The sequence below is a fragment of the Dermacentor albipictus genome, chromosome 2 (genome assembly GCF_038994185.2).
Source record: "Dermacentor albipictus isolate Rhodes 1998 colony chromosome 2, USDA_Dalb.pri_finalv2, whole genome shotgun sequence".
NCBI lineage: Eukaryota > Metazoa > Arthropoda > Arachnida > Ixodida > Ixodidae > Dermacentor > Dermacentor albipictus.
In genome coordinates this window covers 181,418,135-181,445,172 of record NC_091822.1, presented here as the reverse complement: position 1 = coordinate 181,445,172, position 27,038 = coordinate 181,418,135, and the positions used below count along the sequence as shown (strand labels likewise).

The window sequence follows — 27,038 nt, the reverse complement described above, 5'->3', positions numbered from 1 at the left end:
AGCTTGTTTCGCAACCTTCATGTACTGGGTGAGTATCATTAGTTCACTCTTGCAGATTCTGCATAGAAATTTCTACAGCTTCAAAAGTGTACGGGACCCGCAATGGCGAGGCACTGCTACGGTCGCGGGCTTGATCCGCGCCGAGGCGGCCGTATTTGACTTAGACTTAAGTGCACAAGACCCCGTGGTGAAAAAATTATTTCCGAGTCTCCCCACTACGACGTGACTCACAATGAGATTGTGCTTTTGGCTCGCAAAAAGAAATTTTGATGTTTTTGATATGTGCCAATGCTCCTTCAAATAAGGTTGTGTCAATACTTTTGCATTCTCAACCTCGCACATCCGATATCACAAGATCTACAAAGTATGGTTAGCAATTCGAAGCACTGACAATATCATTTTTTTTTTCATTTCGTAAAAATGCCCAAATGACATTCATGGCAATCCGCAAAGCGAAGCTGCAATCAGGAAAATCAAAGTCGCCACCAACCCGAGGATTGCGGGAATGCCATAAGAAAACCAGTTTGCACTTCCTTTATAGCAATGCGGTACGATCAGGCGAGTTCAAGAGAGTGGAAAGCAGTACGTGCTTGTTGGTACATGAGAAAAATGACTAAACTGATGCGCTTTAGCGCATCAGTTTAGTCATTTTTAGTCATTAGTCATTTTAGTTCAGTCACGGTGAGAAGGAAATTAAGTTGGCGTTTCTGCCACTCGAAAGAGAGACAAAAAGAAACTACAGGAGACGGAATGTTCGTAGAAATGCAAGGTCGTTTATTTTCATTCGTTTGCTTCGCGCCGAAGAAAAAAAAGAAGAGGTCAGCGACTGGCCATGTTAGGGCAAAAAAAAAAAGCGCCCTTTGTCTCACAACAGTAATACAGCGTCACAGTGCACTGCGTACTGTACAGGCACACTGCCGCGATTGTAGACCGCATATTATACAAAAGATATGTGCGCACGCAAGTCGCGCGGAGAGGTGCATTGCTCGGGCTATTGGCCGACCACAGAGCCGTGTGAGTGCATATGCAAATTCGTGCATTGATTGTTCCTTGCATCCTAATATGACGTGTAGCATTGTGAATAAGGTACAGACAGCATCGTACGGGCATGTAGCATCTGCGAAAGCACTGCTCCTATTTATACAAAATCACAATGCTCTTTCACACGAGGGTAAAACGTGAGCAGATGCACAAAGGAAATAATGATGTGATTGCACATGTCAGGCATCTGTAGTAGAAAAAAAAAGAAAGCACTGGCGACAAGTTAGTGGTCACAGAGCGCAATGCAGGAGACAGATAACAAACAGTCAACCCCGAACCCGAGAGCTTGTACAATGTGGCACTGATCTGCTGATAGAGCTATGGACAAGAGTAAACAGTGTCAAGGCATCGAAACTGTACAAAAATATGTGTAAACGCACAAAGGAATCTCGAGTTAACAAGACAATCAATACCAGTCACAACTTCCTATACAAAGAGAGAATGAACACTGAGCACGTGATACTTAAGTCGGTGGGTTGTTCGAGACATATGCCTCATTAACCATGTTTCTGTGTGTGTCAGTGTATGTGTTCGTGCACATGGGTGCCTGCGTGTCTGTGTGTTGGCAACGACCATTTCGAGAATTTCCAAGAAGAAACTTGAAACACGTTTTGCACATGTGGTTGCGAGTTTTAATTTATGATTGATAGATGTGAAGATGAGCAGATAAATAGAATGTGAGATGAAGTGAGATGGTTTTAAAAAGGTGTCCGCGCGTAGGTATCGAGGGATACAGTGCAATAAAATCTGTGACGATGAAAGGACGTTATGGCAGAATGCATGTTGACTCTTAGGTGGTTAGTTGCCGAGATAAGGAGAGTGAGTGATATTTGTGAGTGTCGTGTCGTTACTTGTGGCAAGCGACGCCGTACAAATGAAAGTAAAAAGAAAAGGCATCAAAGTTCGGGGCAACGCATCGGCATTGCTTGATATGTGCTGCCTGCTGAATTAGCGATGCCGCAAAGCTTCACACGTCGATAGCCTTTAGAGAGAAACTTAATGTTTCCGATAAGCGAGGATCCGAAGGAGGTAATAAAGGAATGAGATAACAGGAACGCTTGATCGACGCAAGAGGTGTTTGTGTAAACACGGGCACATTAAACAAGGAACACAGACGTCAGCGCAAAAACGCTCCGTAGAGATCAAGGCTCCTCAAGTGTACACACCAAGGTCAGGAAATAAATACTCGACAAACACCAAGAAATAGACAAACATCGACAAGGAAATGAAACGAGCCTCCCGCAAAATTGTCGAACACGTCGGGCAAGTACGCGACTTGGCGAGCTGGTGAGGAATGATCCGAAGCTGTGCGCTGCTTTCTTTGCTTTTTTTCTCTTTTACGTAAATTAAAACGCCTTCAGTCGACAATTAAGATGCTCAGCTTGCGGAAAACTACTGAGCATGTGTGGGAAGCCTCCCGCTTTTACGATTACAGTGAAACCACCGTATGACGTTCGTATACTTTTCCCCCGTCAATACCGTAGAAACATACGTGACGACCTTCTCGAGAAAGCTTTCTTGTGATCACCTATTAAACTTTTCTTAGGAAAGCGTCTGCCACGCACAAGAACCTCAAATACGTTGCTAGTCTGAATACGGTTCGAGTTTTTCTAAGCTTCTTAATGGAAATGTGGCAATCTTCCGACCGACTCGTAGTGAAGGACAACGATGTCCTCTGAGCAAGCTGGCCCATATGCCGTTCATTTCTGAGAGATTCGTTTTTCTAATCTTACACTTTCTTTGCTGCAGTTAACGTCCTGCGACCTTCAGACTCGGCAACGCTTATCTGCGCTTCTGCTGCTGAAGATAAAGAGACGCCCAACGGCACTCGCTGGCTTCTGATACCCGCACTGACGTCCGGAGGTGCTAAAGTAGAGCTAATGTTTAGTGGTTTCTCACGCAGTCTGTCGAGCACAAGGCTTTTCTTTTATGTTCAGATCATTGCGTCTAGTCAAATCAAGGCTGATCAAACAGTGAACAACTTTACTAACTAATGAGTTTTAAAGAGATCATTATCAGCTACCAGGAAGCGGCAGCATATATGAAGCGCAGTTAAACGCAGAACAGAACGCTCATTTTAAAGCACTTTGCGTTTTGAACTTAGCGGCATAACCAGACGGTTCCGAACCGGCGCGACCCGTCCTAACCCTCAGTGAGTGAGGAGGTAGAATCTCGTCAAGAGGCGTCAGTTGAAGGCTGCGAATAGTCATCTCAAAAGAACACGCATGAGATCGTAACAAGTGAGTCCTTAGTGGTTATTGTGAAAGGTACAGGTAAAAAAAAATTTAAAAGGAGAGAGAAAGGAGAAAGAACGAAGTAACATACTTTTGTGGTTACAAATCGTTATTTGGGGTTGCATGGCATGCGTATAGCATCAGTCACTCTTCGCCATCTTGGTTCACAATACATCACAAAAAGACTCCAACGGACTAGTGCTTCCACCTGTTAATCTATCCATATTCACTTGAACAATACATTAACGCGCACAGCGACGATACTGGATAATTATGCGCGCTCTCTCACGACAACACACTCGGAATGAGAGACGCTCGTGTGGCATTTCGTGAAAAGTTCGCGGTGTTGAACAATTATGCATGTGTTTCATTCGTCGCAAGAAACTTGGAAGGAAGTGCCCATTAAAAAGAGTATATGCAGAAATAGTGATTCTGAAGGTAATCGCTAAATAACGCTGGTTAAGAGCGGGCACTTGCGATCCCAGCATCAAACAGATAAAAGGTCAGTAAACATGTAGACATGTGTAAAACCCTCTATTGGCAAATCGGCCATTAACTTGTCATACAGCGCCTCCTGGTGCACTCTAGGCGCACATGCTCCGGTTGCATCGGAAAAACGGACGCAAGAACTGCAAGCTCTATTGAATGAGGCACACATTGCTTAGTGAAAGCAACGTCAACGTGCGTTGGCTAAGCTCAGTGCCTGATCAGTGTTTTCACTGAATACGGGCTGGAAGAAGGCACCTGTATCACCAAACGTGAAACCTGCCACGACACAGCCGTTCGATGAAGACTCAGTTACGCGGACGTCTAGAGGACAGCCATTCCGTGCACAACAAAGGCACTTAGTGTCGGAAGCTCTTTTTGTTTTTATAGCTACAATTCTATCGTGTGGTGTACAGGGGAGACCATGCATACAAGTGTCGTGAAAATACAGCCCTTTCCCTGCGTGCCACTGAGCTTTCCGACAAGCATTTGACATTGCTGGATACAAGAGAAACAACAGATCATCACCGCGCTTTCTGGACGTGAACACAAACAATAGCACTGCTTGGAGAAGAAGAATGCGTCCTTAAGTAGTGTGCCTGAGACCAGGGCTTCGTAATTGCTCTTCGTTCGAGTAAAGGTAACAAATGCAATCGCCTGCTGCCGGGCCGACGCGTTCAAGCAGCGTCGATCGGCAATAGCCAAAAGGTCTAGTTGTGACGCACGGCTCGTGCAACTCGTGATGCGCGGTCACGATTTGTTTTGTAAGGCCTGACTTCCGGCCAGCGGAAGTAGCGTCCATGCCGCGGTCGCGCGGCTGCTGTGTGTGTGTGTGTGTGTGTGTGTGTTTGCGTGTGCGTGTGGCGTTTCGGGCATGGTCCCAGCTGGGCGGCTGTGCTCTGGGCTGCCCTCGTCTTTGGCGGTAGTGGTGGTTCGCTCGCCCCACGGTGGCGAGGGAACGAGGTCGTACGACGCCGACGCGACCGGCACGCCGGGTGCCTCCCAGGATGTCGTGGCCGGCATGCGGACCGACGGTGGCCCCGGGGTAGACGTCGCCGAGCCACGGACGACTCGGATCGTTTGTGACGCGCTCGTTTCTGTCGGCTAGCCACGACAGGAACGCTACCGAGGGGTCATCCGTAGCGAGATGGGCTCCTCCGGTGTAGTAATGAGCCGCATCTTGATTTGGACGTCCTTGTCCGTGCTCGGCGTCAGCTCGAACTTTTGCACCGTCTGCCGGAGAGGAAAGCGAAGAGATCGTATTGCAGACAAAGTCCAACAGGTTCGACACCCGCGCTGATGCAGTACAGGCACGTGACAACTCTATTCGCAGCAATGTGCAATGTTTTCGCAGCTTTGCAGAAGCTGACATCAAGAAGCATACGTGATGTTTATGTTGCAGCGGCAACTGCAGAAAAGATAGCATAACTAAATGGCATAGGCCCAGTGGATCCACACTATGACTTGTGTATGACTTCCGAAGCAGACGAGAGACCATTTCACCGAATGTTGTGCATTCGCTCTCATTACATTTGCTGCTTATATTAACAGCAAAGCATTTGGTTTCTGACATCAACTGAAATTGCAAATTATAATTAAGGAAACGATGCACAACATATCAGCAACTTTCAATTCTGTGGTGCACATTTGAGTACGTTAGGTTATTCGTACATTGGACATCGCTAAGAATACATGTAATGAAGAAGCACATGTCGAATGCGGAAAGCATGTTTCCTGTAAACATATTTCATTGCAGATATGTGCGAGCCATTTCTAAACCAATGCTACTGTGTCCTCGCAACTCACCCCTTCAACAATGAGGAGCTCTCCATAGTTGCCAGCCATTAATTTGCAGTGACATACCACAGAAGCTAAATAGTAACATTTTGTTGTGGCAAGACAGTTCATGCTGATCAATCAGAATCCGTGGTTCTAACTGAACTACCATGAGATTTGCAGAAGGCTGCGCAAAGGCAAGCTAATCTATACAAATGGAAGCGCTAGTAACTGAAATAACACACTGCCCAAAAGAATACCCGCAGAAAGCAGCATGATAAAGGTAGTTCATTAAGTGATTTATGTTTGCCATCCGCTTTGTGGCTGCTTGCAATCCAGTGTATGGCAGATTTAGGTTTCATTTCCGAAAGATTAGTGCTGCAACACAAAAGCGGGAGCAAGAGGCTCACTTTCGAGCTAAAAAATTTAGGCATCTGCGTGAAAGCTTTTAAGGAAATTCAGAGAGTAGTTGGTGCATATGTGACAGGATTAAAAAGCGCATAAGAAACGGACACGGCACGAAAGAAAAGCGTAGACACGGTACAGTTAACAGTAGTAGCACGTGTCCCGTATCTATCCTTTTCTTTCATGCCATGTCTGTTTTTTTTGTTCATTTCATTTCATTGTTTCCGACAGATTACAGGTGAAGAGAAGGTATGGCAGAAAAGGCTGCCTCATAAAAGCCCTACCACCATGTACTGTTCAGCAGTAGCGTGAACATTCTATAAGTGTTACAACACGTAGATAGCGGATGCACTGTATGGAAAAAAAAAACTTGCTACAGAAAATAAGCGGCAAATAACAACAGACTTTAGTAATTAATGACACATTTTGCACAGTTTCCGCAGAACTCGATCAATTGGTGATTACTGCATGGCCTCCGACAGCGGGCAGCACGCATCTCAGAGGCCATGATTAACGCGAAAAGTACACGGGCGCGGTACTCACCCGTGCGATGAGGAACTGCATCTGGACCTCGGCCACCCGGCGTCCGATGCAAGAACGGGCGCCGAGGCCGAACGGAAGGCAGGCCCACGAGTTCACCTGTCCCATGCGGTCGCGATCTCGCAGCCATCTCTCAGGCCTGAACGCGTGCGGCTCCGAAAAGTGCTGTTCGTCCCGTCCCGTCGTGTACAGGGACATCAAGATGAGTTTCTGCAGAGAGAAAAAGAAAATGCGAACACGTCTACGGTGAGAGAAGCAACCACAACGTGGTTGAATTAAGGCCAGCCACAAGTTAATTACGTGTAAAAGTGCGAAAGACGTAGTGGTGATACTAATAGCACGAGAAAACGATTTCCTGCGAGTACGTTTTACATTATGATGATGATGACCTTAGAAGCTGGAGTGCATCACTGGATGATCGGCCAAGAATCGGGCAGTGGTGTAAGAAAAATAGGTGTGTCTGATTTTTTAAATTTATTTTTTGCTTGAGAATGAGCCTGATCCCTACTCAGCACACCACATGGTGTAGGCTCACGCGGTACAGTTGCTGACGGACAGTTTAGTCGATTAATCAAATCAGTGCTCGCTTTGATAGCCGGTTATTGAGTATAGTGTGTTGAAGACGTTAGCTCCTTTCATCCGCCGTGGTGCTTGAAGGTGACGTCACTAGTTTTCACCCTCCTTTCTGTGCTTTTATATTCGTGTACCTTGGTCGAGCAATAGAAAGGTAGACAATAGCGAAACAACGTTTTTTTTTTTTAACGGAAAACCCTAGCCAAGTAGTTTTAAGGTTTTGCTAGTGACACCCAAGTTGTCTCAAGTTATTTCCCATTCCCGTTAAATTCTCCGGAATTCCTTTTCAGGTTCTTCTCTTTCAAGATACATCCGATTCGGGTGATTGTGAGGCATGCCTAGTGATTCACGTTGGGTCATTGAAGGCGGTCTCTGTATGAGAAGCGGTGCGTATGAATGGCAACGAAGGTTCTGGAACGTCTTACTCGCTGAAAGCGCAGTGCTGCAATGCAATCTGAACCATCGTCAAATCTCGCTCCGCCCACCTCCCTGCAACAGAGGCAACCTTCAAGGGTGTCACGCGAGCCAGCAATATCGCGCATCCAAGTAACACGTGGGAGCGCTCGGCGGGGAAGTGCAGATTTTTTTTTTCGCTCCTCTGCGAACACGATACTGCGAAGAAAAGACCGAGCGGTGTCTGGCACGGTCCGCTTAGATTGTACAAAAACTTGGCGCCGCAATATGAAGCTGAGATAGATACAAGTGCGCAACTCTTGAGGTGGCCAGCATATATGCTTTGTCGCACGACAGCAGAAAGAAGGAACTTGGCGGAATCTCAGGAAGAAGGAAGCGGAGGGAGGACGTGAAACATTACCGACTCTTTAAAGCTCACAAAAAAAAACATCACTGACTGAAAAATGTAAGAAACATTGCAGAGACAAAAATTATATATGCGAGAAGAATGCACTAGTTGAAGCGCGCAAGACTAGGAGTGATCTTTGCAGGCACCTACCCCAGCGGGGATGTGGTATCCATCCAGGACAATATCCTCGGACAGGATCCTCGTCAGGAAAGGTGCCACCGGGTACAACCTGAAAAAAGGATCCCGATGCCGAAGCTCAATACGACTGCAACCCAACTGCAAACTGCATGCGCAGAAATGACGCAATAAACAAGAATGTACTGAACGAACTAGTGACTCAGTAATTTCTCTATATTTTCTTTCAGTCTCTGTGGTGAGCACACCACTGTGGGAACCGTATCCAACAAAAATTACGCTCTTCCATCTATGGCAAGTATCAAGTTGGCGAGTTGACTTCTGGTACAGTTAAACAGTCAAACGTGAAGTACACCAGGGGACAACCAATAAGATTCCCTTACGGTGAGAGTGTTCAATAGATCCAGATCTAAATTGTTCTGCCATTGAACGACAGTACACCAGCCTTGATACTGTGCTAGATTCACCCGTACATTCCTCACAGGACATCCCTCAAAACAGTTCACGGTCACTAATACACTCACCAAATCCTGATAATGCAGTTCTAGAGATTAGCTTGTAGCAGCATCTTTGGTGGTATATTGGGGCATATACCACCAAAGGTATATTGGTGGTATATTGGGCATATGGACTGATCGGACAGAATGGCTGCAGCGAGTAGCCGATTGACGGTAGGCTGGCACGCTACACCTGATAATCAGTTTCTTCGGGTCCCTAGTTTTGTTCACTTGCTAAGAGCAGTGTTCTGTAAACGCTTACACTCTATTTCAGGTAGGAAAGCGATAATGAGCGAAAATTCTCATGAATTGGGACTGACCGTAGGGCCTCCCGGATGACCGCCTTGACGTAGGGTAGCCGCGCAAGGCTCTCCTCGGTGATTGGCTGCCCCGCAGGTACCACGCTACGCACCGAGTGGAGTAACCGCTCCTGCTGTTCGGGGTGTTTGGCGAGAAGGTACAGCGCCCACTGGGTGGCATGCGAAGTCTGCGAGGAAAGAATTGACAACTGGTTAGTGAGCGTGGCCATCGTGAGCACTTTCGAGTACGGACGCGTTTGTCCGTACGCCATACCAAAACTATCAGCCTAAGTAAAACAAACATATAATATCGAAAAAGGCACAGCGTACGTTCAGGGCAACTGCTGCAGTGTTGCCTTCGTTGTCGTGCGAGATAACGTTGTTGTCACGCTTCATTGTTTCTGTGCGCACTGTCACACTCTCTAGCATATACTTACGCTGCAGCAACTGAAACTAAAACGTACATTGGCCAAGTGGTAGGATAGCCATGCGCGATGCAATGAGGAGCCGTTAGGATGCGAATGCTTCCGCGAAACCTACTGATTGCACCGTTGCTGACTGTCGCTGACGGATTTTGAAGTGGTGAAAGCAGAGTCATTTCACATGCTCGACAAAAGTGAGGTTGACGATCAAAAAGTGCAAGCCAGCAGAAAACATGGGAGGTTTGTATCAGCACAGAAGGCAGTTAAAAATCTCGCTACAGTTGTGCATGATGGAACGTCGATTTGATCAGTGTAGAAGCAAAAAGCTCTCACAAAGGTGACGTTCGCTTTGACAACTATACCTCTTTTCTTTTAACGCGGATACAGATTGACGTTTTGTGAGTGGAGATACTGACCGTGTCGGCAGCGGCGAGGAAGAGGTCAGTGACGATGCGGACGAGTTCTTCTTCTGAGATTTTCTCGTTGAGCAAGAGTTGACTTAGAATGCCTTGGTTGTGCCGGGCAGCGGACGATGGATCTTTGGCGATTGCTTTCACGTTCTCCTCGACGTAGTCTCTCGCTGCGAGCAAAAAACAGAAAAGAAAAAGCTATAGGATCTCTGGTTTAGGCATCCTACGAAAGAAATTCGAAAAAGTCGATGTCAATGGAAAATAATGTAGAGCCTATTGGCATTACTCCGCAATCAACATGGCGTTCTGCTACCCTTTCAGACTCTTGACCCGTTACTGACGTTGTGGCAGTAGGACCCATTTTTGCAGCTTACATTTCCAAATCGGCTTGCGCACAAGCTTTAATACAGCACTACGTTTTATTGTACCCATGGTTATTAGATATAGAGTACTGTTTATCGCACACGACGAACGTTGCAGTACAGACCGTGAAAAGTGCTGGCAACCGCCTGGGCAACGAAGTTGCAGATTATAAGAACGACAGAAAGCTGAGCTAGTTGGTAAGGATTCATTATGCAAAATATAAGTGAGGCGTGCAGACAGGACACAAGAGGAGAGAAGTGGACAACACGAACGCCGACTATCAACTGAAGGGAGCACTGAGGCGAAAAAAAGAAAGAAGACAGATGAGTTGCGCAGATGAGTTTTGTGTCTTCTTTCTTTTTTTCGCCTCAGTGCTCCCTTCAGTTGATAGTCGGCGTTCGTGTTGTCCACTTCTCTCCTCTTGTGTCCTGTCTGCACGCCTCACTTATATTTTGCAGATTATGCTGCTGCTCACATTTCTAAGCCTTAAAGCTTCCCGAATACCTCGCTTGCTAGACGAGTCATTGAGGAACGTGGCATCCGGAAGAATGTGCTCGTGCCTATGGGTTTCCTCCCTTGTTTTGCATTGTTCAAACAACCATGCTCCCTTGTTTCCTCCCTTGTTTTGCATTGTTCAACAACCGTGCTCGTGAACTTAAAGACAACTGTTCGGCAAGCCACTGCATTTGTAAACTTAGCGATAGAACAGCAGCCGCCGCAGTACCGCGCACACCTACCGAGCTCGAGGGCACGTCCCGCTGCTCGGACGAAGCGCCGCCAGACGGGCAGCCGAAGACGGTAGGCGAGGCGCGGCGAGAACATGGACATCTTGGCCGACTCGTTGAAGATCTGCTGCACGCAGTGGACGAACTCGTGCACGTTGTCCATACTCGAGGTTTGCGCGATGCAGCCCAGCCGCCGGCCAAAGATCATGGCCCCCAGCGCTGCAGAAGGAGTGCAGGACAACGTTAAACGTGCCACGGGTCGCGACACAAAACAAGCTTCGTGTTCGCAATCACAAGTGCCCTCGGCTGCACAAGTTTGTGCAAGACACGATAGTCTAACTGACCGCACAAAAAGCAAGGACTCGCACTGCATACTTCAACAGGACAGTATTAGCGTTTTGTATAAAGAACTGGTACGATTTGCAGAACAAATGCACCCGTAATCACTCCGATTTGAAAAATGAATCCGAAACGAAAACGAATTACTGGATCTTGATATGATTTCAAGTTTTTCAAACAATTTGACGTTTTTAGCAATTAATTGCTCCTGTCAAGTTGTAATTACGTTGTTCTATATTAAGTTCCATGCATGACACGCGCTCCTGTCTAGAGGGCACACTAAGGCCCCCGAGTATTTTAGCACTCATTATCATTTTCGCATTTTTAATAAAATATTAACATGAAACGTACATTCTATGGACCAGTTGTAAAGTTCACGCTCGACGTTTTCCAAGATGCCTCTGTCGTTGCGGGCGTCGTGCCACCGATTCAGGAGGTCCGTGATGACGTCGTTGAAGACGGGCACGTTGTCAGTGACAGTCTTCGTTTTGAGGAACACATTGTTGAGGCTTCGGCGTCGGTCGATCCACTCCGGGCCATCCCTGCGGTCAAGCGAACAAAAAAAGTAGGACAAGGAAAATGAGTGCCGATAAATCACATGAACCCCGCCCTAAATTTTACTGTGTAATGGGAGCCATCTAAATCGAGTCCCCTGGGTTACTATACATCCACCCATGTCGCCAGTCACTGTATTCTCCTGCGGGACAGACGCCGCGCGTCGGTGCAAGTCGCTGTGAGAGTTATTGGACAAGCATCGTGGACCCCACTGACTCGTTTTTCTAGCAAGCATGCGCAAGGCACGACAGGAAAATAAACAAAACAAACGAATTGCCCAACTAGAAAGAGTCAATTCAGAAAGCGTAGATACTGTTCCCCTTGTTCCAACTGTTAGTTCTCGACGGAAGTCTTGGCGTTCGTATCCCCGCCTCCCGCATTTTCAACCTGGCAGTTAGCGGCGCAGCAGGAGCAAAGCGGTATCGTTGCGCGGCTGGTGACAAACGGCAGGAATCTAAAGCTGCGCTAGAGACGTACGATGAACCGGAACGTCAGTAAGAAAGCGATGATACGGCAGTCGAGAGAAAGAGAATCGGCAACGTGCGCCAAGTAAAAACAAGGTTGAAAAAAAATTCCGGTGACGTTTCACTTCGTGAACGCGGGTCACGCGCAAGCATATCGGTGCTATAGCGCATACGACGCTACTGGCCCTCAGTGCACCAAGACACCTACACTGTCCGCATCGCAGTTCGTATTAAAAACGGGACTCGCGCGGCCGCGCCGTATGTTGCGGCCTCCGGAGTAGAATGCCCAATTGTAAACATTCGCTTACTGTCTAAATTACTTTGCAAGGTGTTAGCGCGCACAGGCTAAGATGAACACTTGACACTCGACGACCGCGGACGCTCGCTGTCAAAACGCTGGCGTGAGGAATCGCGGCAGAAGCAGCGAGCGAAGTTACCTTCAGGCTGCCTCAACGCAAACTGAGCGGTGGGAACACAGCGCACGCAAATCTGCGAGCCGTCGGCCCACACAGACTGTGCCTGCAAAGTAAATCGCTTTCTAGGTAAAGCCCGTGCGACCGCTTGCGGCCACAGAACAACGGCCCCCTCTCTCCCCACCTACGGTGCCATGCGCGCCGGAATACGGTGCGCTTCCTCCCCTTGCGCACGTGAGATTGAGCTGCCATCGTCGGCTCACCGCCGCACGCTTTCACTCGTGCACATAGCGCACGGCACGCGAGGACGATGTTATCACGAGACGAACCCGGTACGTATGCATCGCAAAGAAAACCTCTAGCAACTCCCAGAGGAGGTCAACCCCAGTGTGCCTCCGCCTACCTTTCTCCTACGAGACGCTTCGCCCCGTTTCTCCATCTCCACATCGCTCAACGTTACCTACACATTATTCTAGGTGGCGTTACATTGGTCGCGCGCTCCTTCGTACTTTACCCGGCGCGCAATTCTCTTCACCTCCAGGCGCCTTTCTTGCTCGCTTGCTTCGCGGCTTCAGATAGACAGCGCCGATTTTACGGGCTGGCCAGTTGCGCGCAAATGTTAAAGGGTCAAACGAATCTCGCGGCTACTGCCGAGTCGCATGCGCTATGGCGCTCACCGAGAGAGACCGAGGTGTAGCGAGACAAACGAGCAAACCATGAGCAGTAGCAGAAGAAGAAACGGTGGACGATGAATTACGAGATGTCCGCCTGTGCTGTGTGCGAGCGAACGTGCCCCCTGTCACACCGCCATCTGTCACACGCGAGCACTGCGCTGCCCTTGTCGGAGGAGAGGCAGTGCACGGGCCCCCTCTGCCACGGGAAAGGGAGACGAATGTTGGTTTGCGGACGCCCCGGCGTACACCGTGGCGGACGCGGACGGCAGCCGCCATGCACCCCCTGCATTTGGAATGAACGAGACGCGCGCCTCCCGTCAGGAGGCGAAGAGTGAGGAGAGGGGGCCATTACATGTGGGGTTGCCATCAGGGTTGTCGGTCGGTCGGCCTCTGCGCATACACCTGTTGCGGAGGCCTAACCTTGGCCTTGAAACCACTTTCAGCCTCCCTGGAGGACCGGACGGCTCGTTCCTCCGTTCCCCGGCCGGCTGTGATTCATGGGCATGGCTATATAACTCTCGGTTTCTTGTAGCACTGTTGCCGTGGTTGCTGCTGCTGCTCAAGCGTGTCTGCGGCTCTGGTAACGGTTTGGCGGAATGCTTTCTAGGCGTTCCCCATCACGCCCGCTTGGCTCTGTCGTGTCTGCGGGCTCGGTGGGCATGAGATACGGCCGAGCCAAATCTGCTCACCGTGTGAAGCTCGAGGTGTTGCTCATTCTTTTCTGTGTCGCTGAGGGAGAGAAGTCGAAGTCAACTGGAGACTGCTAACGATGCGAGCGCTCCTGCTACGTTTTGGACGTGTACGTTTGCAATAGTGAACATTCCTCATATTCCTTGCATCTTTATATTTCCTTTTCTTCTCCGACAACTATGTTTTCATATTTACCTTCTAATCAGTGTCGTGCCTTGCAGTCGGGTAATTCCGTAGTCTTGAGTAGTTAGCGCAGTTTCAGCACACACGCTTCATTTCAGGAAACCAAGATATGACCATCGACGTGTCATACCGTGAAGAAGAGTTCTGGAAACCTATGTGAACACACCCACGCCTCGTGCATTTATAAAAGGACTTGTACGGATACACGCCAGCTTCTCGCATTTTCTTTATCGTGTTTGTTTTGGGTCCATCAGCCCACCGATTCGACGCATAGCTCTGGTTCAGTTGAGGGTAGGTTAACCCCCGAGAACTTTCATCGCTGTTTTCCCACAGAGCACGCAGCTGGCTGTCGTGACCAAAACCACCAGTTTATTCTCTCCCAAGTACCATCCGTTGCAAGTGGTGCTATTTGTGAGGAGGTAAACCGAGACGATTCGTAAGGAAAAAAAAAACTGTCGGCATGCCTACACGGAAAGAAACGCGTAAAGATCACGCCAGCAGAAGCGATTTCTGAGATCCCGCGAACGCACCCCCCTTCCCCCCCCCCCCCCCCCCTAACCCTAAGGTCACTGGGAACTGAACAGCGCGCGAATGCAATTACGAAGATGGGTATGGGAAAAAAGATTATCAGGGATCAACAAGCTGCAACGCAGTGTCTCCCGCGTGTAGAATTTAGGTATGTCGTCAGCCAAGCAGGTTCACAAAAGAATCAACATGGCGAACGAACATCCACACGCTTCCCAATTGCGATATGTTGCTGCTTTCGCACGTAGAACCAGAGTAGAGTTTAAAACAGAACGGGGCCGGTGCTAACGAAGCTCAAAGGCCCTTTTCAAATATACGGTTCTCCCATTCCAGCGACATTCTCGGTTCGGTTGGGCTATTTTTTAAAGGATGACAAATGTTAACTAGTTTAGTTGTTTTATATCACAAGTAGCTACGATAAATGTTCACTTCGATCACCGGCTTGTTCAATTTTCTCATATGCTAAACCATATTGATAACCCCCTTCACCAAAATCATCGCTCAGGATCAAGGTTGACAATTATACAATACCGTGTAGAATTAATCCGCAGACTTGATCATTAGGGTGAACACGTGAAGCAAGGCCAACATAAATTCCAATTAGCCCGTTTGCAACTATCTCATGTTAAAATCGTGAACCAGTGGAAATACATAAATGCGCTCTGCAGAAAGCGGTCAATGCACAATCTGAACACCGTACGCACCTCCGCACAGCTCTGCGAATTTCCCGTCGCGGATCTCTTCGCGTTGTCTGAAAACTACTCCGCTCACACTGTTTGCAACTTCGACGTCGAAATGACCCGCTACGGCATCTCAAAGGTCACTGCGTTTTAGTTGCTTAGCACATAAAGTCTCGCGTACGACTCGCTGCCAAGGCTGTCGCATTGTTCACACGTCGAACGCAAAGGCGCCCTTTAAGTCCAGGCGCCCAAACTCGAGATATTAGTATCATTTTGTTACCTTAAATCTCGCCGATCACAAACGTCACCTGGTGAAACGAACGCCAGCAAAGTCTCGGTGTACGTCAGAGTTGACACCGGCAAGACAACGCGCACGTGTGTCAATGGGCGACGTGTCTTCGAGCTGCCCCTACCATGATGATTTCGGTCTTTCATTCCTCCCGCCTTTTTTATTTTTTCATTCGCATCGCGCACCTTTCGCGATCACCGAACAAAAGCCTGGGATGTCCACGGAAAGCTCGGCAACTACCGGGAAGCCACACTGTATACGCCTCGATCATTTGCGACGTGGTTATGCACACGGCACGATCGTACACCCGCGTCAGCGCACGACCTTTCTCTCCGCGCACAGCTGCCGTGACGTGAGCGATGAGTCTGCTCCTCATTTAAGGCGTTCTATTTTTTTTTTATTTTTGATTACAGGAATGAAAAATAAATAAACGGATGTAGTCGTCTTATAATGGCGAAGGAGTCTCCTTTTCGCATAGCAGAAAGAAGAATATCAAAAATACGTATGTAGTAAGAAAATGAAAAGAAACCACGTCATAGAGCCAGAAATCCACAGCACACGTTGTTTCGTTCCACCTAAACATGAGCAAAACGGCATCGCTTTGATAGCAACGCCGAATGCGAGACTGACCGTTTTCGTAATCTTCCCATATTTCATTTAGGAAGGAGTAGCTCGTTATTTTCCACAAAAAGTACCGAAAATGTTTCTCGCTCGCGACAGAGGCCGGCGCACACATTCTTGACGACGCTGAAAAAAAAGAAATTTAATAACAAAAATGACATAGCCCGGGTTTCCGGCATCCCCGCTGTGATTCGGACCTGCTGTTTTCTTTCATTCTTTTCTCTCAATGCACTGATCCACTTGACATTTCTACGCACGAAACGCCCTCGATCTCGCACATAAAGCGCGCATTATTAAAGCTGATTAAATTCTATGGCGTCAAACGAAAGCGATTAACGCCAGACACTTCGTATACGCCGCGAACCGCCATGCAGTTGTCACGTGGGCATAGATTTTACACCGATCCATACTTTTGCACCGCAGCTGTTAGCCTTGCTGGCTGGCAATCGATTACCGCACTGAAATTTTCCGCACGAATTTCGCCAATAAGTGTAAGTACTAAGCCAGTAGGCACTCGCTGCGCTGTTATAGCACGCTGTTAACACACTGCTGTTCTGCTCCGGGAGGGATGCCAGCTGAGCGAGTGTTCACAATAGTCGCGCATGCGCATTCAATAAGTGCAGGAGACAATGTAGTGGGCATTAAAGATGCGCCTAAATCGTCCCACAGCTGAGAGTAGCGTTATGCGAAACCTCTGAGCCGTTTCCTGACGACCAATCTGTGAGCCTCTGTAAAAATAAATTTCCAATGCCTGTATACTTTCTGTAAAGATCCGATAGACTGCCTTTCTCATCCTATAGACTTGTCCTTAAGTCTATACATGAAGTTATTATGCTGTGTGTCGACAGCAGTCGTTAGCTTCATCTGATACAAAGACGTCCAAATGATTGCTTTTAGGCGTGGTCTGTAGATACAATATTAGACGAACAGTGTAGGTCATTGTAGTCCAAAGGCTGTCGTTTGTATTTGTAGAATTGATGAAATGGCACTTAGAGCAAGCAATAAAAGTGAGAAAGATACTAAAGGAACAGTGAAATGCTTAGACGATAAAAAAAAACGAAAACAGGCGTCATACATCCAGCCTTAAGACGGACGCACCGCGTTCTGGTTTTGCGTGGCGTGAATGGATTCGCGCCACCGGTGGTTAGCCACGTGACATCAATGAAACCGACGGGCCTAGTTTATCTCGCCATTCAGGGTCAGCTCCGGGAGGGCGCTGCAGCGGCGTGGGTAGAAAACAATTCGTAAAAGAAAGAAAAAAAAAAGAAGGGTGTGGAGACAGGTGAGACCACCAGACGTGTTTCCTGCGACTGGGGAGGCAGCACGCATGAGGTCGGAAAGACGACTTCAAAAGTAGTTTGCAGGCAAGAGAGAAAGATGAAAAAAATGAAATGGAGAAAGAAATGATAAGTCAGCTTGCGGTCGGCGCTTCTTGCAGATAAAGTGTTGCCGTCTTGCGAAGGACAGGTTTCGGCTTCATCGTTTCTTTTTCGTTCTTTTTCCCCCCCCGTTTCTTTGCCTGAAAAGAGGTATTTTTGTTCTTTTCTTCTTTTGCCAGATCTAACAGGGTGTGCCCTCATATGCGCTGGGCTGGCTGTACACCTCCCAAATCTGGTGCTTTTCTATCGCTGAATGAAACCGCCAGAGCGCTCAGAGTGGTCATTGAGATCATGAAACGCACGGGCAAATTGAGCGCTTTCTGATAATAGTAGGACGACGTTAAAATTCTGTGCATTTTTGTTTGACGTCAAATACGGCACGTTAAAAATAAAAAGAAAACGAGCGGGACAGCTACTGCCATTTACTGATACCGTCGCAACCCAGTTTGGTGGTGTACCCCGCGGCCTTTATGTAGAAGTTGAGGCTGTTGTCTCAGCTGGGGCGCTTTTCTTTTTATGGACGAGGAGTAAGCGCCTGTTCGCATGAGCCTGCTACGCTAGTCAGCGCAGTTTATTTCGCGCAATTGTCACGAAAAGCTTGCCAGCACGAGGCAAGTCCTAAATTCTGTAGCCATCGTATTGATAAAGCAGGATAACGGATGACGGAGTAGCAGAAACGTTTTTTTTTTTTTTAATGCACCAGATAATCTAGGCGTTCCGACGTTTCCCAAAAAAGAAAGAACACCTTAACCTGAAAGCTGCAAAATAAATATGAGCAACAAAGTAGTCTGTACAATAGCCCATGCATGAATTGGGCACCCTTGTCGCAGCCGAGTTGTCTCATTGGGGAGCTATAGCTAAAATAGCGCCTACATGCCGCCATGGCCTGTGAAATGAACTTACGAAATGCGAAAACACCCGTGTACGTTACATAACCCCAGGTGGTCGAAATTTCCGGAGTCCCCTACTACGGTGTGCCTCATAACCAGAAAGTGGTTTTGGCACGTAAAACCCCATAATTTATTTTATTTTTTGCTTTGGAATGCAACGTTCTCGCAATTAAACCCTATAGTCAAATTGCATAAGTAAGTGAATGTGTATTGTACTAAAATACGGAGATCTCGTGATGCCGTCGCACGAATGAGTGAAATCTCATAGCCCATGCAGGCGTTGGTTGGTTTTTGTCTACCAATACTATACGCATCCGGACACCACAAGACCACGTAGACCTCCTTGGAGATTTTTTTCACATGTGTTAGCAGTTCTTTTAGGCACCGAAACGTTCTGTTACGGGCGTTCTTCAGCTCATAGTACGGCTACCATCACCGTCATCAGAAATCGCAACTTTGTACTGGGCAGTTATTGCCACCGCCGGAGGCAAAGCGGCCGGCGCGCTGTGGCGTTGTTGGTATCCATAAAAAACAGAAACAACCAGAAACCATAAAACAGAAACTATAAAAGTCAGAAACAACCTCAAAAGGGTGACAAGTTTCGCCCGTGGATGCCACGAACAATAGTTTTCGGTGCAGCTTGCGATTTCTCGTGGCAATTGAAGAAATTCGCGCTTGTACTCCGACTCGCTTCACACGCATTTTTCCCCCTCCGCATAGGTGGAGCCCGTATGCGAAACTCGAAATGATTCGCCGACGAAGAAGGAAACAAGATGGTGTCGGAAAACCGGCGACGGTGATTGCATATAAAGTGTACCAGCTGTCAGTATCTGGCCTTCAGTCATTCGGTTGCGCCAATATTGGACTAGTACACGGGCGCACGGATCATTTTCGGCGCATCAGACAGAAATGAATGAATGAATGACCCTCCAAGATTTAGCATGGGCTCGTGAAATTAATACAAAAATAGTCAAAATTGAACCTGTGGCAGTCTTAGTCGAGTCGGATTGTCAGGGACATAAAGGGAGGAGAGTTGTAGAAGGGTGCATAAGGCTTTGGAAATGGTTTTAACTACATGTCCATACAGAATAGCATGCGGACGGGTTTTTTGCGCGTGGGTGTGTGCTGTCGCGCGTGCTCGCGTATCGCTTCTCCCGATGCCCGACTGACGCCACTCTATCGGTTTAGGGATCTCGTTCACGGACTGCAATCACAGAGAATAAAAAAAAAGTGGCAAACAAACGCGCAAGGCTGAATAAATGCTCTCGTAAAGCGTTTCTGTCGCTTCCCTCCTTCCTTTTTTTTTCTTTCGTGCGTCCGTATGATTATAGTTCGTGGTGTACTAGATCCTACACATTTATCGGCCAAGAGACATTTGACACTGCCACTTTGTTCCTTGCCGTCGATAATGGCGCAGTGCAGTATATACGTAGATCTGTCAGAACATAAGGTCCCGAGACTTGCATATTGATGCACGATTCACACAGGCGCCGCAACGCACAGCGTTTCTCTCTTTCTCATTTCTTTTTTGCTTGATAACGCGAAGAAAAGCTTTTATCAAGGGCGCATTGCGACGCAAGGCAGTGTACTCTAAAGAGGTTGGGCAACTGAACTGAGCGATAAGATGGCACAAAGAACCCGCTCGCGCTGGCAAGAAACAAGTTGTTTCGTGTATCACTCGGTCTCGCAGATGCGATCGAAGTCAACGACCGCCTCACTGAGCTGTTTTATTTCGTTAAGCTGGGTGAAGAAGCGTAAAAATCGAAAGGAGGGGGCTGGGGGCAATTTCAAGGGCATTAGAACCCGTCGTTGGGTTGACCAATTATATTTATACATTGATTCGGGGATCTTATGTGCCGGAATCGCGCTCTCGTTGTGAGACACGCCGTAGTCGAGGACTCCGGCTTGAATCCTGCTCCCATCGGAATGCGGGCCGCAGCTGGCGTGGATCAAGCCATGCGCGCTGTAGAACGCCGCCACTGCACTGACACACTCACCAAGCCGCTGTTATCTGAACAATGAGACAATTAGCTTGTGTCGGAAAGAAACCTTTTCCAGTGGCCGGGTTTGCAGGGAGACCACGGGTACGACACGGCGTCGTTGCAAGAAAGAAGGCCCACCAAGCGCGTGCCTGACGCATCACACCAGTGTAGACAGTCGTCCCAGTTTAAATAGACGCGATAAGGGAAAGAATGGACGGTGAAGGATGTCAGCGGGAGCGATGTGAACTGAATGTCTCTTCCGATACAAAGACAATCCGCAGACAGCAGCATGCGGCCCCCAGGATTGAAAGGAAGCTAGATAAAGGGACATGAAATTGAGTGCCACGGATAAGTGGTGTCCATGGAATACCCCCTCCCCCCGAGAACAAGTGATATTGGAACGTTAGGAGTGGTAAACAACCAAGTAATGTAGTACTTTCATGGGGCGTACACGATGCGACAGGACTACATATGCTAGTAAGGAGGTAGGATGAGTGCTCACTGTCAAATGCTTAATACTTCAATGAAAAAGCATGCAAGTACAAAAGCTTAACAAAAGATACATGACATTTCTGCCACCACTGGTTGGCTACCGCGCGGGCATGTGGAGCTTGTACGATTAACACGACGCCCCACAATTCGAGCCACCGCTTATACTTAGCCGAGACGACACATTTAATGAACACAATGCTAAAACATTCCGGCGATGAGTGCCACCGCTAAGCGACACAGGCACTTCGCGAGGCAAGCTGACCTCTGGGAAGTGCGCGTTTTTTCGCTCCCTGCACATTTTCCACGATAAATACGCCGCGCGTTTCCTTCTGCGGAATTGGTGCGAGTTCACGGGAAACAACAGTAATCGCATTTCCTCAATACCTTTCTACTGTTCATTAAAGGACATAAAACTGTCCCCGGGTAGTAACTGCCCAAATACATGTACCGCCGCAAGTATTGTTTCGCAGCTGTTGAAAAATGTGAATCATATCTCGCCTTTCTTTCGTGTTCAGATTTGCAGCCTGCGTTGTTATAAGCGACCAATGTATCACTGTACTTCTTTCGAGCATGCAAGCGCGAACCGCTATCAAATTGTGTTTCTTTCTTGGTTCCTATTTTGTTTTCTTCCTTTTAGTAACGGAACCGGCGCTCTGCATTCTTTTGGCGTCGAGGCCGTCGACAATGCTTCGCGGTGGTATTGAAAAACTGACTAGAAGAATGCCGTGTGGGAGGTGATAAGCGAAACAGAGAAAAAAAAAGAAGTGTAGATAAATGCTCGGCTACAGAACTGCGCTGTCACTTCTGTCCCCCTGTTTGCAACTATACCAACTTGTGCAGCATTTATCTCCTCAACTCTGTGTTGCAACTCGGCGCCGGCGCTCGTGCATGATATCTGCGTGATTACCAAACTCGATGACAGTACCGCGACAATCGCGCGAAGAAGCATGCCTGGCACCAGTTAAGTGTTTCGTAATTATAGCAGTTCGTCTCGAGAGCGTCTGCCCTTTACCCGATATGCCGCAGTACTTACGATCAAAGCACCGTATTTACAGCTACAGGCTTGCCTTCCTAACTTGCCGCTACGATATTGGCTTGTCAGTGAGCCAGTCACCTGCCTGTTGGTGTGTATTTGCAACGTCCAAATCCCCTTTGTTATCGTGACTTGCCTCAGAGGTAATTGGTTCGTTAAGTTGTAAGGATTCCACAGATAATTGGAAGGTGACATCAGAAAGAAAGGTACCTACCAGGGTTGAGGATTGGGCGAGTTGGTGTTGCATTCTAGAAAGCGCTCTGTTCCTTTATCTGGCCGGCTCAGCTTGTTTCTCACTTTGTATGTTGCGCTGTACCAGTTCTAGAAAGATACCTACCACAATGCGGCAGCGCGTCAAGCGTCTTTCTTACTGTTGTGTCAACGCATGTGTGTTCGGAGCTGTTCTTCAAATCACTGTCCCGAGTCAGTCACACATCCGCTTTCATGGTGGTCGTGTTCGGAATTATTCGTGTTATTGTGATGCGATTTACTCGCATTTTTCAACTGCCGATCTGAGATGAAAGTCCCCGTCTGGACGAAATAAGTTGAGTAGGCCCTGAGCTAGCAATTTCTCTTCCCCTGCGAGACATGTGAATTATTAACTCGTGCGAAATGCACACGTCCTTCATCAAGATGTGCCGCGAGCTGCGTGCTATTATAATTCGCAAATTTCTTTCGTTTAAGAGAAAACACCGACAGCAGAACAAGTTCAGTTTAGGGCGTTTTACTGCGGACAACCATTAACAATCGCCTTTTTTTTTTTTAGCAGCGTGCAAAATGCGCATCATAAACACAAATCGTGAAGACATGCCCTTTCACTATCAAAGAGAACACCAGGTGTTTGTGTCATGAAATTTGTGGGTTGTCACCCTCAAAATTCCGAGGAATAACTCTGTCAAGAAGTTAAGAAAAGATATGATAGGCTTTAGCGATACAATGGTGTGGCAATATAACCCGCGTGTCATACAGCAAGGCGTGGCATGTACGTGTACCTAAAAATATAGGGAAATTTTCACTCATGGACAACTCTGCCGACGCCGCATTTTTTGCGACACCGGGCCTTAACGCTATCGCCTTAAAAAAAGTAAAAGAAAAGTTTCCAAGTTAGCGGCCGAGCTGCTCTCGGTTCTGTAAACCCCAGAGGCTTGTAAAGCGGAGATGAATCTCAAAGAATTCTCGAGAAGTGAAATTTACGAATAGGTAATTTCAGTAAAAGCAGAGAAAACCATCGCGGAGGAAGCAGCGAATGGCACCGCTGTAGCAGGTGTTAAAAGCAGCATCTACGTCTCACAACACAGTCTATAGTCAAACAATATCGGAATTTGCGTCGGTGTTTTCTTTGTTCGAAGCTGTCCACGACTGTAGAAGTTCGCCTCACCCGCCAAGCACTTCATGCGGTTACTCGACAAGGGGTGCCGCCGGACATGCCCGCAAGTTATGCCGTGAAGCCAATAGTAACCGATTCACGAAATACGGCAAACATGCTAAGCGATTCTCTGAACGTCTGGACTTCGCCACGCTCCTCGGTTGACGGATATGCATGCACAAGCACTAGGATCACGTGCTGGAATAACATGAACTCAAAACTGGACGGCCAAGTCAGGACATTGCTTTGGCACGAGGACGACAAGTTATCCAGCAACGACTTTCCAAGAAAGGAATCGGCGATTCAGCTCGCACGAACGACTGCCATCGTTTATTATTTCTAGTCCAGCAACGCCTAACACGCAGCTAGAGCTTTACTCTGCATATGAATTTTAACCATACCGATCGTGACAGCACTTTTTTTTTTTAGAAGTATGTAATCGTTTTTGCGATGCGCGCACGGAAAACATTAGCGTGGACTATCCGTTTTTATTGTGTATTTTAATCCGCTGTAACAGCGGATTAAATGTAATTTGCTTTTCACTGCCAGCCAAGCGTCATCAGCACTGATATAGCGCGTCTTGAAATGACTGCTACTTTCCTAATTTTTCATTCAGCGGGCTGTACAGGATGTGAAAGGCATGCCGTACATTCCGAAGCATTTAAGGCAGCGCGCGTGCGAAATTCAAATGCTGCGCGTAGAATAGAGGCTCTGCAGCGATGCACGAGCTGATAGAGTTGCAGTGGCGCCTGCCTGAATGTATCTGTCACGTATGCTTGTCCTTCACTGCTGATATCAGCGAATAGTGTCAAGCGCCGCAATCGATTACCTGCGCGCCGAAGTTTGGAGCGCATTCCCATTGTTCTCTGTGGTTAGAGACGATAAGACTCGAATAATTACACAATCGCGCTGGTAGGAAGCTTGCAAGGAACGCTCGCCCGCGTGCTCATGTCAAGCAGTGTTGTAGAGATAGGGCGCGGACTAATGGATAAAGTCAACAGCCACTCGCCTCCGCAAAAGCACTTAAGTTGCGGCGATGTCACTGTCAGAGCTAACGCACATCTTACCGAGGGAGAAACCGCTGATCACACTGGTACCGTATTTAAGAACATATTAAAAAATAAAGTGGGTGATCGGACATTTGAAACATCGCAAAGGTGAATCCCAAGAGCCTCACACGTCAGACTTCACGAACATCTATCTCCATACATGACACTTGGAAGCATGCTGGCACCTCGGCACGGCGTATTACGTCGGAAAGCACAAACATAGGAAAAATACTTCAAAAGAGTACGCATTTGGGCTGGTTGGTTCATGATTCCGAGCAATAAAAACAGCGCTAAACGACAGGACGAGTGAAGGGACACAGACAACGGCGCTGTTGTCTGTGTCCCTTCACTCGCCCTGTCGTTTAGCGCTGTTTTTATTGCTCGGAAAAATACTTATTGCAGCCGTAGCGGAGAAACAAAAGAAATCGTCGCATAAGCTCGCAACGACATTGATGGAAGCTACATACGTCATCGTATATATCAAACGGTTCCACACAGGAATGACGTTCGGGAAAATACGTGCATCGCTTAAGTTTTGTCTCTACAGCAGGCTGTTGCCAGGCAAGCTAGCGCGAGTTACTGTTTCATCGAAGCCACTGTAATCGGCGACGATTAAAAGCATGAAAATAGTTGTCGCACTACGAACGACCCGAGTGACACTTGTTAGCCGTGTTAAGCAAGCGCACGCACGAGACGCATTCACTGTCCATCGACGGCCCGAACCGCGAAAGGGACTACTCACATGAAGAAGAGTCCGCGCTGAATTCCTTTGACTTCGTTGTAGATGAGCCAGGCCTCGGGCACCATGTGCATGGGGAACTTGCCTTCGTTGGTGTACACCTTCTGAATGAGCGCACTGTCGGCCACGAAGACGGCGTCCACGCTGCCTAACGTCTCGCGGTAGATGGGTCCCAGCTCGCGGTGCCGCCGGTCACAGTACTCGTGGATCTTGGGCGCGCCCCCGGCCCGTAGCACGTCCACCGCCGTGCCCAGCACGGGCAGCCCCTTGGGACTGGGCAGCGACGTGAAGGGCCTCCGCGCCGGCCCCTTCGACACGTACGGTTCCGCTCCGCTCCACGACGCCTGCTCCGCTCCCGCGGAGCGGTTCGTCGCCGGTTCCAGCGCCGCGCCGCCGCGATGGAATGGGCAGCCGGCGGTGTCACTGGAGCGCGCGCGCCGGCCCAGTCCGGCCGCGGCTTGACGCGCGAGGCGACGGGCTAGTGCAGCGGACGACATCGGTGTGCGACACGCCGCGGCGCTCTTTTTGTTTTTTGTTTTTTGCGCGTGCGGTGCGCGTTTTCACGACACACGCGGGTCCCGCTCCGAATACAGCCCGGCAAGTCGAAGCCGGCAGCTTTTATGCGCGGAGAGGGCGAGAAAAGGCGAGGAGCGAGCGCGTCTCTCGGGGCGGGCTTCTTCTTCGCCTCCTCCTCCTCTTTCGCGGTGAGCGCCGACGATGGCTCCGCTGTTCCCCTCCTCGCGCAGATCGCGCAGCAGCTTCTGTTCGCGGCCGCCACTGCCGCCACAACGGCCGGCACGGGGGTCGCGGACGGACGTGCCGTAGCGCCGCGCGCCTGTTCGTCGTCGGCACCAGCTGCGAGTCTTGGGAGTGTGCGACGAGGCCTACCGTCTGCAGAAAGAGAGAAATCCCAGATGTGTATGTGCGTGCGCGCTTTTGTGACATGTGTGCGTGTACGAGCGTTTCCTTGTGAGCGAGCATGCGTGTGTGTTTGTAATTTACAACCCCTGTAACACTGGCACTCTCGACCGTGCCTGGGTAACTTTCAAGAACGCTGTAACTTCGATGCTTCTTAGTTGCGCATTCTTCTTGCTCCGATCGCTCTCGGAATGTTGAGCACAGATCGACTTCAGCGAATTTTCACTCGCGGGCTCTCGAACGGGCTCATTTGAGTGCAGAGCGAAGTCCGTGTTGAGATGCAGCGCATCTAGAAATCGGTTTCAAGCACGCTCGAGTTTGATTCTCTTATCGCTCGCACATGCTTCTTGTTTTGATTGCGTTTGTACAGTTCGATGCATGTTCAATTCAACGAGGATCCGAACTGTCGGCGCGATAGAGGTATTAAAAAAAAAAAGAAAAATCCGCAACTCGGTTCGCTAACAGCATTGCGTGTCGAGGGCGACAGAACTGTAGTGCTGGCTCTCAAGAGATCCGGCCAGTATTACTGTACCTCTGCAAGGTTCGTTCAAGTACGAGCTCGCCGAAATGCCGCTTTTAATTGATTTCGAAAAAGCGAAGCTGTCCATTTGTCTCGCACAAGAAAAAAAAAGGTTGCGCCCTACAAGTGGCCATCAAAATAACCTGTATTATATAGAAAAAGAAAAGTTCGGGGAACTCGGTGATCGTGTATTATTCACCATTCTTTCCGCTCGACATATCAGTCTGGCCTTGGGATGGCCCTTGCATCATGCGTAATTGACCACATAGTAAGTGCGAACCCAACACAATATCGAGAAATTAGGATTGTTATGCTAAGAAACCACTAAACACGTATGAACGACGAAAGGCCTTCCGTTTAAACAGTAACAAAAGTCCCTCCAACTTTCACCATGCAGCGTCAATACCTGAACCTGGCTTGTGCTCAAAACATTACGGTAAATACGCTATGAGCACTGCGGGGCAATGCAGATAATCCATACTGCTCATATCTACCTCTAAATATACTTTTATACCACTTTCTTGGCGTT

The 27,038-nt window shown here is 48.4% G+C and overlaps 1 protein-coding gene across 1 annotated transcript; it reads right to left on the bottom strand.

Moving 5' to 3' along the window:
• Positions 1 to 753: 753 nt before the first annotated feature.
• On the bottom strand, positions 754 to 25,680 carry sad (Cytochrome P450 family protein sad). Its single transcript, XM_065453098.2, has 8 exons — positions 25,075 to 25,680; positions 11,399 to 11,589; positions 10,721 to 10,927; positions 9,627 to 9,790; positions 8,810 to 8,976; positions 8,008 to 8,086; positions 6,486 to 6,692; positions 754 to 4,994 (listed from the first exon to the last, which is right to left on the bottom strand). Exons 1-8 carry the CDS (start codon positions 25,566 to 25,568, stop codon positions 4,884 to 4,886), a joined length of 1,620 nt encoding a protein of 539 aa, XP_065309170.1. The 5' UTR covers positions 25,569 to 25,680; the 3' UTR covers positions 754 to 4,883.
• Between the last annotated feature and the right edge of the window lie 1,358 nt (positions 25,681 to 27,038).